This window comes from Passer domesticus, chromosome 9, assembly GCF_036417665.1.
Source record: "Passer domesticus isolate bPasDom1 chromosome 9, bPasDom1.hap1, whole genome shotgun sequence".
NCBI classification, from domain to species: domain Eukaryota; kingdom Metazoa; phylum Chordata; class Aves; order Passeriformes; family Passeridae; genus Passer; species Passer domesticus.
In genome coordinates this window covers 37,161,001-37,179,765 of record NC_087482.1, presented here as the reverse complement: position 1 = coordinate 37,179,765, position 18,765 = coordinate 37,161,001, and the positions used below count along the sequence as shown (strand labels likewise).

At 43.8% G+C, this 18,765-nt stretch overlaps 1 protein-coding gene across 2 annotated transcripts in view; it reads left to right on the top strand.

Moving 5' to 3' along the window:
* Window positions 1-1,281: 1,281 nt before the first annotated feature.
* GRIP2 (glutamate receptor interacting protein 2) overlaps window positions 1,282-18,765 on the top strand; it is a 262,009-nt gene continuing 244,525 nt past the window's right edge. The window contains exon 1 of one of the 2 annotated variants that reach the window (XM_064432760.1): window positions 1,282-1,309. In XM_064432760.1, the coding sequence (XP_064288830.1) occupies window positions 1,297-1,309 (13 nt within the window). In that variant the 5' untranslated portion in view covers window positions 1,282-1,296. Of the gene's footprint in view, window positions 1,310-10,190; window positions 10,413-18,765 lie in introns of those variants that run through there. The other variant, XM_064432759.1, reaches the window with a different exon arrangement.

The window sequence follows — 18,765 nt, the reverse complement described above, 5'->3', positions numbered from 1 at the left end:
AGAATCATTTGGGTAGGTAATTGGCAGGTGTGCAGACTAGGAGAAAAAATCCCAAAGGTTTGATAAATGCTTGAGTTCTTTTGCATGATCCTAGGCAGAAAGTCAAAACCAGAAGAGGTACATAGTAAGTGTTTTACTGGCATGTATGTGGCTTTGGTTTTTTGCCTGTTGGGTCACAAGCTGCAATGCCAGATTGCTTTTGTGCTATCTTAGTTTTGCTCGCAAACTAAAAATTGGTCCAAAAAAAAAAAAAAGGAAAAAGAAATCCGATGATGACTTAAAGCTGAATTGAATGGTGATCTAAAGGAGCCTTGTCCTGTTCTGTGGGAACCTGTATTTTATGTTCAGTTTTATAATGCACTTTAAATCATGTCTTACGTCTACAGTGTTGTCCTCTCTTCTGTCTTCATCTATGTTATGAGAGAAGGAAGGCTGTTATGTGCTAGTTGTATAGAAATTGTAATTCCTCTCAAATACAGCTTGAAAGTAGGGATTTCCTAAGAGCATCCAACAGCTTCAATCAGAAATAGGCTTAATGTCATCTTGCAAGAGAATCTGTAGGAGTGACATAGTTACTGCAACCAGAATTAGCTTAGAAAACTGTTATTGATAGCCATGATTTTTTTAGTATGCATTTTAGCAAGCTTTACTGCAAATGGGAATAGTCACCATTCCTCCTTTGGGGAATGTGTGCATGTTCTTAAGTCTGATGAACATAAGAAAAAAAATTGAGCATGAGTTCAAAAGAATAGTTTTTTTGCTGTTTTCCTGTACTAAGAGATACCAGTAGATATATTTTCTACACTGAAGATGTAAAAAGGAAACTTCCAAAGGAAATTGTCTTATCAATTTCATTGGTGTGTGGCTATTTTCATCCCCTGAACAGGAATTCTAATTTATTTGACTACATGTGTTTGTGGTTTCTGTCTGGTTGGCATAAAAGACAAACATGCCCTTTAAGGAATTGCTCAGCTCCTTGTGATTTACCCATTCATCTGTCCACCCTTCTTTCACCATCTGCTTCTTCTGCTGTGGACATGCGAAGCTGCTCCATGCCTGCAGCAAAATGCAGCCTGCATGGTTCACAGTCAGGCTTTTGCAGGCAGCAGCTTTCCTGTCCTTGCAAGCACGGATGGACTTGCCTCTTTGTCAAGGTGTAGCCCTACAAAGAAGCTGGGTTTTGTATTCCAGCTGCACATCTGCAAACTCCTTTGAGACACTACAGACTCGTGTTTCTTTGTCTCTAGGTCTGCGATGCCAGGCTGGAGGAAGTGCCTTGTTTTTTGTCTGCGGAGAATGCAGGGCAGAGGTAAGGCAAGAGGGGAGCATGACAGCAAAGGGGAGATTATAACTGAGGGGATGCCCATGGGAAGGGGTCGAGTTCAGTGCTTCTTTTTCTGCTCATAGATATTGTTAAAGCTGCAGGATCCATCCCAAAGCATATCACTTTTTATTTAAAAGAATCAAATCCACAGTGCAGCTTTCCCATAAGAAAGCACATTTTCAGCTTGAAATCTGCTCCCCTTCCAAAGTGCTGGTCTAGATGCTGCTAGTGAATGCATACCTGCTTTGCTGGCAGCTCTGACTTTAATCTGAACCTGGCCTAACAGAGCTTTTATGTCTATCAAAAGCATCTACCAGAGCATAACTTTTGGGAACTCTAAACCTCATGTGCCTACTTTATGATCTGTTTTTCTATTAAAGAAAACACTGGGCTGTTGATTGTGTCAGGTAAAGAGACACATGCTTGTTATAGCTGTAACTTTCCAGAGAGGCTACTTTCTAGCTGTGAGTTTAAACCCTGTTATTTATGTTGATTTAGTGTCACAATGATGATGTAAGTCGTATTTATATCACTTCTTGTAAAATGCTTCTGTTTATATCCTGCTGTTTGAGCTGAATTATTTTAAACCAGTGGGCTCATGGCAGCAGATTCAGGTTTTCTGACATGTTGGCAGAAATCTGGGTTCTATAGCACATTACTAGGCTACTTTGGAGGAGGGGAATAATTTATATTACTAGTCTTTGTACAATAATGTTGAATTGCAGTTGATGCTTTTTTAACGTATATTGAACAGTGCCATTACAATCTGAACTGGGTGGGATTTCTGTTCAGTACAAAGCAGCATGTTTTTTCCCTTAGACCCACAGAAATCTCTAACCTGAGGTCTTTCATTTGTCTTCCCAGGCTAGAAATGCAGAAAAAAAGTAAAGGACGTGACTATTTTAATAATAAATAAATAGATAATAATTTAAAAAATGTATATATAAATCTTTTTTCTGTGGTTATGAATGATCTTTGAATTGCACTTTGAGATGCAAACATGAAGACATCACTTCTGCACACTTACTCTTTATGGAGGGTCTTGTTCTTGACACTGAGCAGAAAATGGGCTGGCATAATAGAACAAATTATTTCTGTACTTATGATTTACTGATGCATTGGAAAAAATCAGATCTGTGTACTTAGGCAGGACACATCTCTGGCATGGGGTCATTTTTGTCTTGAGGCACCAAAGAGATTTAAATCAGCATAATTGGGGATGGGGTTTCTCTACCATATGGGCATTGATCACCCAGCAGTCATCTTCCATCTGCCTGCATAGATGGCTAAGTGGCAGCTATGATTAATTTATTAAGAGAACAAAACTATCTTGTATATATAATCCTTCTCAGATACTCTGGTAGTGAAAAGCTGCTGTTAGGTGTTTTGGAATTAAGGGAATTTTTTTTCCTCCACTGTAGCTCAAAGCCTTGGTCCACTCTAGTTTGGATTTCTCTTTATTTTCTACAGTGAGATTTATCTGCAATAAAGTGTTCTTTCACTATCCATCATCCTGTCATTTATTCCAAAAACATGAAGTGAAAGACATAAGTTGTCTTTCTGGACAAATTAGCTGAGGAGAGGCTTGTTTGAGGAGAGGCTCAAAAGGCTGTTTAAGGTAATTTTCCCAGGAAAAGAGAGAGCAGCGTCTAAGGAAGAAAGGAATAGAGGTGGATGGCTCTCTCTGCAGCAGTGTCCCGGTGTCACTGGCGCTGGCAGAGGGACCTCAGGGCGGTAGATGGCACTGCGAGACTGTCATTGCAGCCGTGTAATTCCCGTCTCGGCGGGACCGTGAGCGCTTGGCAGAGGTGACCTCGCATGAATGTCGCCCCTGCACCTCCCTGTCATCTCGCCAGCACTGGGGGGTAAATTGGTTTCTTCTCCCCACTCCTCCGGTGTCATACATGTAAAGTTAGGTGAGAAATAAGACAAGGGGAGAACCCAGAACTGCGAGAAGAGCTGGCCCCAGATTTCCAGCTGCCAGTCTGTTTGGTGAGAGTCAGTGGGACTCGAGTTTGGGGTTCTGCTTTGGCCAGCTCTCTGCAATAAAGGTTGGACAAGTGCTTTTATGTTAAGAGACTGAAATAGCAGCCAACCTTTCAATTTCCCAGCTGACAATGGCTTTGCAAGGGCTGAGATTGAAGATTAAATAGGGAAGGAGTTATCCAGAGGGGTTGTTAGCTTTCCAGAGACACCAAAACACACATCCTAAGGAAATCCATGTTCCTTTTGCTTGAGTGATCCCTGTCCAGTTGTTGAATGGGCTGTCAGCCCCTAATACAAAGGCTACTCCCTATACAGGCCTTCCCATACAAATGTTACTTAAAATAGAAGCCACCAAAGTGTTGCTATATGAATCACGAAAGCTTAGAGTGATTGTGGATGTTATTTTAGCAATAATTGAGAAAAGAAATATTGAGTCTCTGTGCACAGCGAGAGCTTGAAAGTGTGTGTGGCACTGCTGCTATTAGTCAAATATAGACAAGTGGAATGAGAACTAGAATAATGCTTCAAAATGAATAACTACATCAGGCAAAAGTCCAATGATTTCTTTATTAAGGCCTTGATGAGCGCCAAGCAACCCCTCAGCTATACCAAGGAGCCATACAAAATGTGAATTCCAGTATTTTATGAAGCACTGAAGGAGGGAGCCCACTCTGTAAAGAAGTGAAGGGAGCTTTACATTTTTTAGCTCTTGCCCACAGTGCTCGTTTCCTTGCCAGCTGATTTGGGACACATCAGAACTCTGAAGAGGCAATTGTACTTTTTTATCCCTTTTGAATGTACGTGCAAAATTACAAAGTGTTTCCATTAAGACCAACAGCCAATATCAATGATTTGCAACTGTCTTGCCTCCTTCTCTGATCTGAAATAGACTGCAGTCATTAATGTGCTACTGACAGCTGGAGCTGGGTCACAATGAGAGGGACGAGGAGGCAAGACAGTCATGGTAATGACTTTTAACATATGTTGACAGAGATGTAGTGTTGCTTTCTGCACCCTGCTCTTTGCTTGAACTGCTTCTGTTCATCAACCAGAAAAAAGAAAACCACTTAATTTTTTCTAATGGCAATTTTGAAGTTGGTTTTTATGAGATTCAAACAGTCGTGTGTTTTACTGAGAGATGGTTGGATAGTGTTTCTCTGCTTACTGTCAAGTGCAGTGGGTTTTGGTGGAATAGAGGAGTGCTTAATGCCAGCTCTGGTTAAGGAGGGAGCCTGAGACTGTGAGTGAAGGCTGGGTCCAAGCCTGTCTTCATGTCCTGAGTCATCTGCCAGTGATGCACAACAGTAACTCACCTCATAAATTAATTTTTCACAGCTTCTGATTCATAAGATTCTGGATACTGTTGGTTCAGCAGGGCCAAACTTTTGGGAGTCAAACCTGCCAGCTGCTACTCCGAGTCTGACTTTCTGGGATTTGATTTGACTTCCCTTCCACTATAGTTCTGAATGGAGTTCTGACATGGCAGATACTGTAATCATGTTAATAGAAGGCACAGAAGTAGTTCCATTGTGTATTTCTTTCATGGTTGTTAAAAGACACTGAGCTATTCCTGGAAGAAATGACAAATCCCTGGTGATCAACTTTTTTTACTTGCACAGCTGGTAACCAAGAAAAATGCAGTTTGGGAGTGCAGGAACAGCTTAAAGATCCTTTCACACAAAGAACAATTTGTCAATCAGGAAAACAAAGCAAAATGTAGAGCATGCCCTAATGGGAAACCTTCCCAGGCTGTCTGGTACATGGCATTCTGGGTGGTGCAGAGCCACCTATCCTATACCTGATAGCTCTTTCACTTAAGTGATCTGTAAAATTTCCCTGGGGCACCTCTGCAATGAGGAGCAGAGATGAACCTTACATAGCCAGAGGCAAATCTTGCTGCTAAGTGGATGCCTGGAATGAAAACCTCTGTAGCAGTGGGATGGTTTGGAGATTTTTGCTGTGGGTACATGGTGGTAAGCACAGTTCTTGCTTGAGAGGGTTATGTGGCTTTATGAAGACAAACACTTGGACATGGTGCAAATGGTGACATTTTATTAGTGATGCTGTGTGTGTGTCTAGGGCAAAACATGGTGATGTGTGCAGGGGAAAAACTAAATGATAAAGGAAAGGAGGGTGTTCTGAAAGCAGTTTGAAAGAGAGAAATCCATAGTATGAAGTGCCTGACGAGAGGTAGGCAACAAAACAAGTAAACTGTTTGCACTGCCTGAATTTAAGGCAAAAACAGAACCAAGTTGGATTAGTAAGTAAAGTTGCTATTAATCAACCTCTGGTGGTAGCAAAGTGAAGACAATCCATTTTAAAATTGCCTTTAACCTTCTGTCATGACAGGATCATTATTAAATTCCATGATCTCACTGCTGTGTATGGGTATAAAAGCAAGTGTAGCAGCCAGTGAGACAAACCCACTGTGACGCTGTGTTGTGACAGAGATTGATGCTCTATATCCCCACTACCCTTCCATGTGCCTGAGAGGTGAAAGTAGAGACTGGTTCTGCATTAATGCAGCCGTGTGCTATTTACATATCATGGTAGAATGGAAATACATTTCCTATAGTCTCTGCCTTCTCCATGTACAACTCTAAGGATACATGGTGCACTGCTTCAATACTCAGCAAAGTAGCCCAGCCTTGGCAGAGAAAGAAAATTTATCTTTTATTTAATTAAGTCTAGGAGTGGGAGTGAGAAAGGAAAAGTTTATTCTAGACACCTAAATAGATTTCCTTTGTGTAGGATTACATAGGTCAAAGTAATTTCTAGCTTGATCTTAACTATTGAATGCTGCTTGGCAGTAGCACCAGGCCAGTGTGGAGGGGAGGGAGCCCACAGTCCTCTCTGCTTCTCCAGAGGGTTCCATGGTGCCTCCAGATCACTGTTGAAGTAATGCCACCTCTCTAGTGGTGCCATCTCACTAGTGGTACATCCACTTAAGCTGCTGGGAATGGTGGGTGGACAGAACACCACTCCTAAGGGTGTCCCAAGTGACAGATCCTTATGGATTCAGACATGGCAAGAGAGGAGCTCTTAAGTCACTTGGCTGGGGGCTGAAAGTGAAGATTGACTCATTTCACTGACTTTCTTTGTTGCAGAGAGCCTGCTTACTCTTGTTGTGAGATGATGAAATGAGTGACCCTCAGAGTGAGGGAACACATGACAAGAGGGTTTGAGCTGGAGCTGTCTGGAGGCAAAACGTTTAAGGACAAAATAGAAGCTAAAAATCATGGACATTCTGCCTTAACCCCTGCAGGAAAATGGGACTTTTACATGGGAGCCTCCTCTTGCCACACAAGTGGCATCACTGTCTATCATCCACCATGTGCATGCAGTGTGCAGGAGAGGTGAGATCCATCCCATTTGCAAATTCTGGTTTGAAGGCCTGTGACAGGCCTCAACCATTGTTCAGTTGCCAGCTTCTGAGATTGGAAAACTTGGTGTTTTAATATTTTTTTCTTACAGCTATAGTGGTATTTAAAGCACAGTGGAGCCAACTGTCCCCTCCTGTGTGCCACTGAAAACTGCTGGGAGGGAGGGGTAGAGTTTGAAGCTAGCCAGGACCATAGGGACCACGCTCTCTGCAACCCATTAAGAGCAAACCTCTAATTCAAGACCTCCCATTGTTCCTCCAGCCCTAGAGAGATACCCCAATATTCATGCAAGGAAAATTTGGGTTTTGTACTGAGCCATGCTGCCTCTTTAGGCTGCACACACTGCAGGGCAGAGACCTTTGCTTTTGCCCAGCTTAGGAGCAGCTGTGACTTCAGTCTTGCTGTACTCTGTGTTCCTCAGTGGGACAAGGACCACCAGCTGCTGAAACAGCCAATGAGCAGGGCACAGAAAAGTCCTCAGTTGATCAAACCAGGTCATCCTGTCCTGGGGCATGTGGCCAAAGAGGAATCTCTGCCTCACAAATTTGGTTTGACAGCCATTTCTGCAGGATGGGGGAGGACAGCAGTGACTTCTAAAGTTGTGCAGTATCCATGTCACAGCGGTGCCTAAAATCCTGTGTCTGGATAACATTTTGTCTATATAACATTTCAGTTATACAGAGAGGTTAGACATTGCTCAGTGACATGGCTGGTCACTTCTGAAGTTTTATATGGGCTTTCTGCTGCTTGAAATATCTCTCCATGACTTCCCTGCAAAGAAGTACCATGGATCTGTCTTACATTGATTCTGCTTTTGAATTCCATACTGTACTTCTAGTTATGTTTCATTTTCTCTAAACCAGTTTCCCATGTGAGTACTGAAGTTAGTGCTGAAGAAAAACTCACCACGCTAGCTTTGGCTCTTTCTACAATAATGGATATGTCAAATTTGATTCTTAAGACCTCTGAGCTGCTTTTTCATCTAGTAATACACTTGCTATTTTCACATTTAATTATTTCTGTGGTAGTAGTGTCCATTAAAAAGCAGTTCTGCTCTATCCATGACAGTCTAAAGACACTTCAGGGAAAGAGTCTTTTGTGAGAACAACTAGTGTAAATGGCAAAACCAGATGAGCTTTTAGGTACAAAAAGTGTCAACTTAACCTTACTTTTAAGAGCCCCTTCCTTTATCATGTTTGCTTCAGAGTCTCATTACGTTTCCTGAGAACAAGATTAGATCAATAACAATCACTTTGCTGGAAATAATTTTCTAATGCCCAGAATCTGGTTGTCATCATGCAATTATAAAATACAGCTAAGGAAATCAAGGCACAGAAATGCAGGTGATTTGCCTGTGTGGGTGGTTGAGTTAGTCATATAACTTAACAGCACTTGTCTCTATGTGCTGCATTTTAACTATTGAAGAAGCAGCATTTCCTTTCCCCAGGAATTTTCCTGGCTTCAGATTAGTCCTTCTCAAAAAAGCTTCTGAGTTCTGCTATCAGAATATTTGGGGCATATTACAAACTTTATATAAATTAGCATGATGTGCCCTGATCCAATCCAGTTGTGGAGTTGTGATTTGTTGTGAGTCCCAAAAGTACAAAGACATTGCAGGGAAGGGGTGGTGATTTGTTTTCCTCCAGGGAACAAGCTGTGCAAATGTGCTGTATTTAGCATGAGGAAAGGAGCTCTTTAAGAAGTTTAGCTGGGTGGGGAATCAATCCCTTCTTATGTTTCTAGTTTGAAGGTAAATGTGGGCAAAAATATATTTTTATGTCTGTGAATTTTTCTGTGCTGCTAGTGGGGTATAGCAGGTCTGAGCTATATCTGTGCTCCTGCTGCCAACAGTCCTCAGGAAATCTCTTAGACGTGATTGCTCCAGCTGGCTGGAATAAGCCTTCAGGTGCCATCACTCCCATCACTGTCCTTTAAACTGATGGGTAACTCTGGTTAGAAATATGGAAGGGAATCAGCCTGTACAGTGCTGCTCTCTGCTGTGGTAGGAACCTCTCGTGCAGTCCTAGGGCATTGCATGCTGCTGTCTGCCTCTGCAGTGTTGCAAACTCTTATGCTCAAATGAAGAGGGCTGTCTGTTCTCATGAGTTTATGGCTATTCCAGTTTAACTCACTGCAAAATCATGCTACAATAGTAACTTCAGAAGACCCTCTGCAGCCCAGCTCCCACATTGCTCTTCAAGAGCTTGGGGGGCAGCAGGAAAAGCTAATTTAACTGTGGGCCTTCAACTCACGTACCTCAGTTAGGGTTCTCATCCCGCAGACTGCCCTAAAGTCACAGATTTCTGCTTTTCCCCTTCCTGCAGAAACTAATTTTCTCCCTTGGTGTGCTCAGACCTTTAGGAGGTTGTTTCAAGAAGATTCCCAAGTACCTTTGTGTTGAGCCTCTTCCATTTCCACCAGGCACTGAAAAGGTTTCCAGACTCCTGCTGCCCAGCTTGGCATACGCAGTGCCACACTTGGCTGGCAGCTCCCTAAATGGCAAATGCTTCTCAGATGTGAGCAGAACACAGAGGGTGAAGCTGCTGCCCCTTGGCAGGGAGCTAGGCTGTCCTACAACAGCTGCTTTTCATGCAGGTAGGGACAGAAAGGCTGAACTGAAAAGCCAAGGCCCATATGGATGCATTCTCTTGCTATTATAGCTGCCCTGTTCTGTCTGAGTGGTGTGAGACATCAGCCTCTGAAACTGGAATTAGCTCATACTATCCCAAGGAGAGCTTGGTCTCTAATATTTTAGATTATAGCAGATGTCTCACATAATATAATAACTCTCACAAAGGGAGGCAGAGATGCAGAATGAGACCGACCAGATAGCTAATAAAAGGCCTCATGAAGAACAAAGAAAGCTGCTAGTGATTGCAGAGATATGTTGCCCCCAGGAAATTAAAACCAGGAATGCCCTAGCATATGCAATAAGCATCTCCTTTGTGTCCATGTAAAAGTGCTGAAACCTCCAGACTATTAAGTAATTGAAAAGACGCTTGTAAGTTTTCCCCATACACTTCAGCTGCTTGAAGGTGGTAGCGAAACAAACAAAATAGATCAGCCTGGCTGCTGTGCAACTTTATTTACCAGAGAACCCAACTTCAGGATAAACACACGCGTCAATGCGCGCACCTGTGCGGGGCTGCCAGGCAGCTGCCGCTCGGGGAAGGGAAGAGGCGCCAGGCTACAGCCGTAACGAGAATGTAGAATGGGAACAGCGTGCTCTCCATATCTTCCATGGGCATGTATCTGTCCAACGTCAGCCGGAGATTCGGGACCCGCAGGGCGCCGGTGTGGGTCGGATCCCGGCGCCTGTTTGTAGGCGGGGCCCATCCTGTCTACGCAGACCCCCCCACGGGGGGAAAAAAAAAAAAAATACAACACTTACATATTGACACAATTTCTGCACGCCGCTTCCCGAGCCCGCCGCTGCCCGCCCTCGGCGGCGGGGGGAGCGCACCTGCGCGGCGGGCGGCCGGGGCTGCGCGCAGGCGGGGGCGGGCAGCGCTCCCCGCCCGGCCCCGGCCCCGCCGCCGCATGCACCGCCCGGCCATAAAGCGCCGGGGAGCCCGGCCGCGCTCGGCAGCGCCCGCCGCTCCCGCCGGGCCCCCCGGGCCCCTCCAGGCACGCCGCTGCCCCGGGGGGCGGCAGCGCTGCCGCGATGCCGGGCTGGAGGAAGAGCCTCGCCCTGTGCCTGCAGCGGATGCAAGAGGATGGTGAGCGCGGCGGGGGGAAAGGGGAGCTGGAGGTGCTCGGAATTACCCTCCGCCTCCCCTTTCCCGTTGCTCTTTGGGGGGGTGGTGGTGGTGATGGGTGTCCCTCTGATCTTCTGCTGGTATGGAGCTCCGCGGATGAAAGGACTGGAGGGGGGATGCTCTTCGTGCCGATAAACTTTGCCGCAGCCAATCTTCCCTTCCATCCCCGGGCTTGCTTGGTTCCTGCTTTTGTTTATTTTTCTTGTTCGAGCGGTGGGGGCAAACCTGAGTGCCAGGTGGCTGCGCGGTCCTTTTTGGCTATTTAGAGGGGCTTGTAGAACCTGAGCCCCAACTTTCTAAAGCGCCTGGTGATGCTGTTTTCAGCTGGTAATTTTCCCCAGCGCCAGGTCCACCTGGGGAATAAAGGGTTTGTAAATTGCACAGTGGACGTATCACGGTAATCTGATTCCTATTGTGCCGCTTACTGTTGCTCACAGTGACTGTGAATTTTTTTGTTTACATGCTCAAGAGTGTGATGTTAAATAAATGCTGGACCTGCGGCTCATAAAAGTAGTGAGAAGACATCCACAAGGTGGCACAGCGTAAGGGAGGTTTAAATGCTGCACTCCGGCTCCTGCCTTTGTAGAAGAACAGGGATGAGAGTGGTGGGGAAAGTTTATGTCTCTGAAATCAAATACGTTTCTCCTGTGCTCTCATGGGACTCAGGTGCAGGAGCTGATCCGGGATAGGTGGAAACAAGCAGGAATGTGTGCTTTATAAGACTGCTGCTTTTGTGCAAAGTAGCTAATGGCAGGCTTTTCCTTTGGACCCCTTCCCAGACTACCTCTCTAGACTGTTCTAATCTGTAAATAGACTTAACAAATATATGAAGTGGCACTGTGGCAGCATTTCGTGTGAGTAATGCAAGAATCGTGGAATTCTCTGAGCCTGCTGGTTAATAAGCATAGAGAGAAATTGTGCTGTTAGATCCCCTGCAAGGTGTTAGGACAGAGTCATTAAGCTGCTGTGCCTTTCTGGTGCTGATTCCTGGCTCCCACTGCTTTGGGAGAGCACCATCTATTTCTGCGGTTCTAGGACCACGGCTTCCCCTTGGAGCCTCCATCCACCTGAGACAGAGCTGTTAAAAATCTTGTCCTGCAGAAGACTTAATCAATCCCCTGCTCAACACACCGAGACCTGTTGGCATGAATTCAGCCCTGTTATGGTGCAGTGCTTTGTAACGCTGCCTTGCTGCAGCTGGCACGGATGCTTTTGCACCATTGGATCGGGTGGCTTTGGGAGCCTTATTAAACACTCACAGCAGGGATCTCTTTGATCTACAGCTGTGCTGGGTTACTTTCTCTGTGACTTCATACGTATATGTACTGGCTCTTGTGTCTGGCTCTGTAATGCCTTTCCTTCTCATCCCCCTTCCCTCTGATTTCAGTCCCAGCACTGCAGTGAGTCTGTGGCTGGTGTGCGTCCCTTTGAGTACATTGCATTTATTTCCGTGGGTGGTTCACAGAGTAGTCAGTCTTAGGAAGGTGCCATTTAATCACAGAATGGCTTATCTGGATGGATAAATCTTGCAGGCTTGAGCTGATACGCTGTGTAGAGGAAGATTACCTGAGCTTGGAGGGAACTTCTTTCCCTTTTCTACAAGGTAACCAGTTTGATGGTTGTGTTATAGCATATAACTCTGCAGGGGCAGCAGAGGAAGTATTTGGTAATCTTTTTGTAGCACTGCAGTGCTAACAGGTACCTTAGAGAAGGTTTTGCATCATGACGTGTCCCTGTCTGTGATAGGAGGATTGGAACTAGATGTTCTTTAAGGTTCCTTCCAACCCAAACCATTCTATAACAACACTGCAAGAAATGTCTGCACTGTTCAGATTTTGATTTTGCAAACCAACTTCCAACCAGTATTGGAAGGAATATTGACTTCTCTGTTTTTTTTATTCAGAGCAAGTTATGTCTGCCTTGTTGGCATCTCTATGGCTATGTGGTTGTGATAAGTTCGGGGTTTTTTTTGATGCCCAAGCTAGGGAGCTTTTTCCCCTGGGCATGTCTACTCTGCCCATCAATTTATTAACTTCCTCTAAGGACCATAGCACTTAAGCTTCCAAAGGAGATGGCCTGGTGTTCAGCAGTAGCACAATTGTAATTAGAAGAGTGGTATATTTTGGTTACTGAATATTGAAGTGATGAGCACCTCTTGCAATTTGCAGCCATTCGGAGATGATGATTTGGAAGCTTCATTAATCACAGTTGGTAGAAAAGGTCAGCCATGGTAAGTCATATAGGGAAATGCAAGGTATACACAAACTGTGCTGAAGTATGATTGCCATTTCAAATACCGTGCACAGTGAGTCTCTTCACGCATGTTTTGCCTTAAAATTTCTGTCTCCTGGAAGATGGAAGTGACTTCTGGCCAGTATGCAGAATGCTTCATTATATAATGTGTTGGTTTACCCCACCACAAAGAGACTTGTACATGGGATGTTCTACTGCTTATTGCGTTTCATGCAAGGAAAAAAAAGAATTGATGTCAATGACTTAGAAATACTTGGTGGAAAATGTTTCCTCCTGCCAGCATTGATAACAGACCTATTACTCCAAAATCATGGGGGTCATCAGCTCAGCTCCTCCCTGCCTTACTGTGGGGTTATCTCAGGTCTGAAAGAAGAGCTTAAAGCATATGGTCTGGCTTTCTGTTCCTCACTGTGTGTGCAGAGCTTTGTGGCCAGACCTTCTACTGATTTTTCTCCATGATAACTCATCCTCTTTTGAGGCAGTGATGAAAACTAGCTGGCCAAGCCAGACCCTTTTCCATCCCAGTTTCCACCCCTCCTGTTGCTGTCCTCTGTGTGGGGACTGAAGGATTGGAATTGCGTTCTCGCTGCTCCAAGGTTTTCAGTAGCAGAAGAAGCAAAGGCTAATTTCTGCTTTGGTAGCAAGGATGTATGTGGGCAGGTGGGAAAGTCTCTGTTTTTGGCACATCTGAGTGGATGTGGAAACTGTGTGTCTAGAAAGGATAAACTGTATCTGCAGACTGAGAAGTGGAGATACTTTTATCCAAACTGGTGAAAAGCGCTGTTAGCTAGATGGGTAAGACTTGTGTAAGATGGGCCACGGTTGTGGGCAGGCACCCTTTGCTTAACCTGAGGTGTTTTTCGCCTTTCAGGGGGAGGGAATACAGAGTTTCAGAGTAAATTTAGGCTGTTGCTACAATTCCTCTTCCTCTCCCAGATGGTTTATCTTGAGTAAAAGCAGAAAATTTGACTCTTACCTTTAAAACTCCAATATGATGACTTAATAAAAAAAATCAAAACCAAACCTTATGAAAGACTGAGGTAATGGGATTATAAAATGTGAAGTGGGTTATCTAACCCTTGCTTGAATCATGAGGCAGGTGGCAAGAAGGGGAAGGGGAAAGAGACAAGTCAGAAATGCTTCAAAAATGACAATATAGCAGGGTTATGTTGCTGCTATTCCCCTCCTTCCCTTGTATACAGCTCTGTGCTTGTTACCTTGGAAACAGCTGTAGGAGCATATAGGGGCATTTTGCTGCTGTGCAGCCGTGGGCAGAGGTGTCCTGTGGTGCATGGAAAGGAAAATCTTTCATGGTGCAGGTTGATTTGCAGGATGAGGGTAACAAAGTAAAAACCCACTGCAAGATCTCCCTTTCTTGGCTGCCCTGTCTTGCTGCAGGTACAGTTTGGCAGGAGTGGGACCCTGGGGAAAATTGAACAGGGGGGTGGATTTTCATGGTTTTGGCAGAGCTATTTAAATTTTTATTATAGAAAAGTAAAAATATCTCAACAGTCTGTTTTGAGGAGGCTTATAACAGCTGGGCTATGGACATCAGGTTTTTATTGAGTTCCTCAGAACAATGTACTGGGATGTTTTGCTCAATAGCTCTGAAAATGTCCATGACTAGAAATGGGATTCTTCTTTACTTATTCACATGCATCAGGGTGAAACATCCCACTAAGATGGAAATTTGCTGGGTTTGCATGATTAGCAGAAAATTAGATCTTTCAACGGGTTCCATGTTTGTGATATGCATGTGATGTGTAGAATAACTGCTAAAAATAATGTGAATTGTCTTTTGTTCACTTACCCATAAACATTTTGATCTTGCAAATGGTATGGTGTGCATAACTTTAAATCAGTTGAACTATTCTGCTGTTTAAAATAGTGTTTTTTCTTTCCTTGTGCTTACCACATAAGAAATAATTCAGTCATTTGGAAAGGATTTGGGTTATCAAGTTGTCCTAGGACCACCTTTCAGTGCTAGGTTGAGTCTAATCCATTTTAATACATTGTTTTATGGAGTCCTTTTGTCCAAACCTACAATGGCATGTTCTATTATACTGGCACTTAATTATCAGTGAAGAAATTTGGCTGTGTAGCTGTCACTTTAGCGTGCAGTTGAAATGTTACAGCTGAAGGGCTGTTACATCTGTCCACTGTATGTGGTGTATTAATTTATTTCTGCATATGACACTTTTGCTTTACAGTGTGTCCAAGCTTTATCAGAGATGAGGACTTGCTCACACAGAGCTCAGGAATTTATGGGCTGCTGTTTGTTGGTAATACTCATTATACAGGCCACTGCTTTTAAACAAAATGTAAAAATAGAGGTTCTGACCCTCCAATGAAGTGTGGTGAGGAATTAGGATTGCATGAAGGCTGTGGTGGTAATGCTTAAGGGATAATGCTCACTTATCAACCTGATGGAACAGCTGAGCAAATCCTGCTAGACTTTGATGGGGTCTTTTTTCACTCATTAATATGCTGATGGGGATTTGGCACCCATTGAGTGAGTAATAACTCACTCAATGCACCCGAGCCCTGTGCTCCCTGCTCCCCTCCTTGCAGCTGTCACGCTGCTCTGACTTTGGGCTGCTGCTTTTGATCCCATACTTCAGCAGTCTGAAAATGTAACTCTGACTGAGAAGTCCTGCACAACCTGGGGATGAAGCCACAAAGGTTTTATGGAATGACTCCAAAGCCTCATTGAGATTTGATTAAAGACAGAGATTGATAATATTTTTCTTTTTGATCTGCCACATTTTACAACCTGAATGTGCTCCCATATCTGCAGGCTTTGGCTTTATGAAACTGAATGGACATTGTGGCTTCTGCTCTCTTGTTTGTTATTACTCTCTGGGGATTCTTGTGAAGAAGTTTTATTAGCAATATTGAGTGATGATGCTCCCTGCTGAAAAAAGCTTCAGCTGCAGTGGTTTGGCATGCTTTTCCATTAGAGCTGCCAAGGTTGGAAAGTGTGGGGGAAACCTCTCAGGATGCTGAAGACCTTGATGGAAACCATGAATTGTGGTAGCCAGGAAAATTTCAGAGTGACAAGAATTGCTAGATCTGTCTGGAATCAGGCCATGCTTGATGTTCTCCAAATCTGTTGGTGTTTCTATGGACTCATGCCAGGTGTAGTGGAAAAACACATGGGAAATTCCCGAGAAATGGATGTGGTCTTTGAAACTGTTCCAGAGCTGTGATTGCAGTGACTGACCCAGAGATCCTCTGATGTTTGGGGTTGCACTGTGAGGAAGATTGCTCAGGTTAAACCAAGGTGTGTGACCAGTCTGAGGTGAACGATTTGCTGTGCCTTTTTTTCCATTTGTTTGTCTCTTCTAAGTAGACACAAGTGGCAGAGCTGCCTGGTGGTAGGCAAAAGAAGGCTGTCCACCAGGACATGAGCCCTGTGCCGGGTTCTCTTTCTATGGTCAAGACTGTGTAGGCCTTCCTACAAGTGTCCCATTTCACTGACTGTTTTGTTAAGTATTAGACTTCATTATAACAGAATAAAAGTATTTATTTTGGAAATGAAGTGAATTTAGAGGTGTAAATGTAGTAGAATCATTATAGGGGTAGTGCTCTGTTGAAATTGCCTCTTTGTAGATAAGTCCCAAGACAGTGAACCAGACATTTCTGGAGCTCTGCATCATATAAATGGAGCCATTTCTTTTACAAGTCAGACCTAATCCTTGACATTCAGAGCAGTGATCTGTGTGCAGAAGGCTTAGATTTTCTGGAGAAAAATCTCTTTTCTAGAGGAAGGGGAAAAGTTTTTTCCCATTATAGTCTCTTGAAAGGCCACGTGTCATGTTCAGTGAATGTTGGTGATGATCCCATGTGTATGGGAACTGCTCCTGCATTCATGTCTTGTGTCAAAGGCAGTCATACCATCTCAATATCTGTTTGTGTTCCTGAAATGAGTATAGCTACTGTGCACTGACTCTGGTGTAACTGGGAGTGGAACATGGGCAGCGTTTGATTGGGAAAATAAATCCCATGCTGATGGTGTCTATTGGAAATGGGAGCATCTCTTCTGCAGTGTTTGGTCTGGGTAAACCACACAGTGGAATGGAACATTCCCTCTTGGAAGGGTCTGCATTTTGTCCAGTTATTCTTGGTCTTGCTGTGTGCTCTATCCATTGAGAGAAAAATGTAATGAAACTTCTCATTTAACATCCAAGCAGAATTTTTATTCAGTTTGCTTGTTTTGACAAAAGAATGAATTACCTTTTTATTTTCTCCAATTTTCCTCCTCCTCTTTGTCTTTGGAAAATAAAGGAATTCAAATAAGTTTGTAAAATTTATTTGTTTTAGCAATTATGGTGATTTCCCTGTTCCTGACTCTCCACCTCATTAATATTAGATGAACTTGGCATCTAGTAATTACTGGCTTTCACTTTTCAGCCAGAACTATTTTCTGGCTTCAGCAAAATTTGCTGATTTCTCTGAGAGTGTTGAGAGAGTTGCTTTCCACTGGGAAATTACTTCAAACATTTTACTCTGACAGCTTCAGGTATATGCCATCAAGACCACTCTGCATTTAAGGAGAAGGGTTATCATGGTATTTGAGCTCAAGGAAATGCACTGCATTAGGATGGGGTTAGATCCATGTCTTATGTGCATTAAGTAGAGGTGTCAGTGACCCTGCCAGCTAAGCTGCTGTGTCTTGATGAGTAGAAACCTCTTGCTGAGGCCACAAAATAAATTCAATGCTACATTCTTCAAGTTGTCTATGAAGTAACACAATTTTTTGCTTAATGACTTCATTTCTACTGTGAACAAAGCACTACAGAGCTTTTGTTTTAGCAATTATATTAACGTTGGCTGCTGCTTTGTTGCCAGTCAGAGGCTTTTCAAGGTATTTATTTGGATTAAGGTGTTGTTGCCTTTTCTTGTACATGTGATGCTGTTAGTCATCCTGGTGGCACTTCATTCATCTGTACATAGAAATAAAGGTCCCAGTTCACATTTGAGTATTGCCTCATACAGCCCAAGAAGGGAGCTGCTACTTAAATCAAGCCTGAGAGACTCACTTGTGTCCATGGGATGGAGCTGAGATTAGCCCCTGGATTTTTTTTTTTGTCTTTAATTGATAAAAAAATTCAAATTTCTTCTCTGTTCTCAAGGCAAAGTTGAGCTGAATGTACAGAACCTGTGCACAGAGGACTCCAGTCTTTCCTTTGGCCCCAGTTTGATGAGAGCTGTAACCACAGGAGCAGGGTGTAGACTGTAGTGTTGGGGGTGGAGGGCTTGTCCTCATTTGCATCCCCTTGCAGCAGAGGCCTTGAAGATTTAGCAACAAATGAGATGCAAAGAAACAAGGAGAAAAATAAGATAATAAGGCAAACTGTCAGGTAGTGTGACAGTTTTGCAGAAATTAGTGATGCTAAGTTGCTCTCTTCTTACTTGGTACCAATGTGCTTTTCTGGTTCAGTTTTTCTGTGTGTGTTCAGGAAATGATGATGATTCCAGGAGTGGGGCCTTCCTCATTAAAACTGTCTTGCCAAGATGCATAGCTTCTGATTATTGGAAGTCAGGGGAAATTCCCTGGGGCTGTCAGAGTGGAATGGATTTAGTGAAGGGCTGGGAGGATATGTTAGTATTCATAGCAGCATGTCTCTGGGCTATGTGTTAATCCTGAGCAGAAGACACTGTTGGGAATGAATATTTTGTTTCTAGATTAAATGTTCTTTTGTTTTCTTTCATCTTGAAATAGGAGGCAGTGAATCTCAATACTGTACATGCAGTCATGTCTGTAAAAATGCCCTCACAAACTTCCCCTTTGAGGTTAGAGGGCAGGTAGAACTGTGTGAGGTGGGGTGGTGCTGTCTCAGTCTTCTTCCCCTTGGGAGCATCATCCTTTCAGCTTCCTCCATCTGGTTCTCCCTTTCAAGTTGTGGAGGTTCCTTCTCAGCTGGAAGGTGGCTGCAGGTAAAATGCTTGGGCTCTGTCCCCGCAGAGAGCTGAGCCTGCTGTGCTGCCTCCAAGTTGTTTCAAACAAAAGCAAAGTTCAGGCATGCTGCAAGTCCCATGGCAGGCATTTGGATGAGAT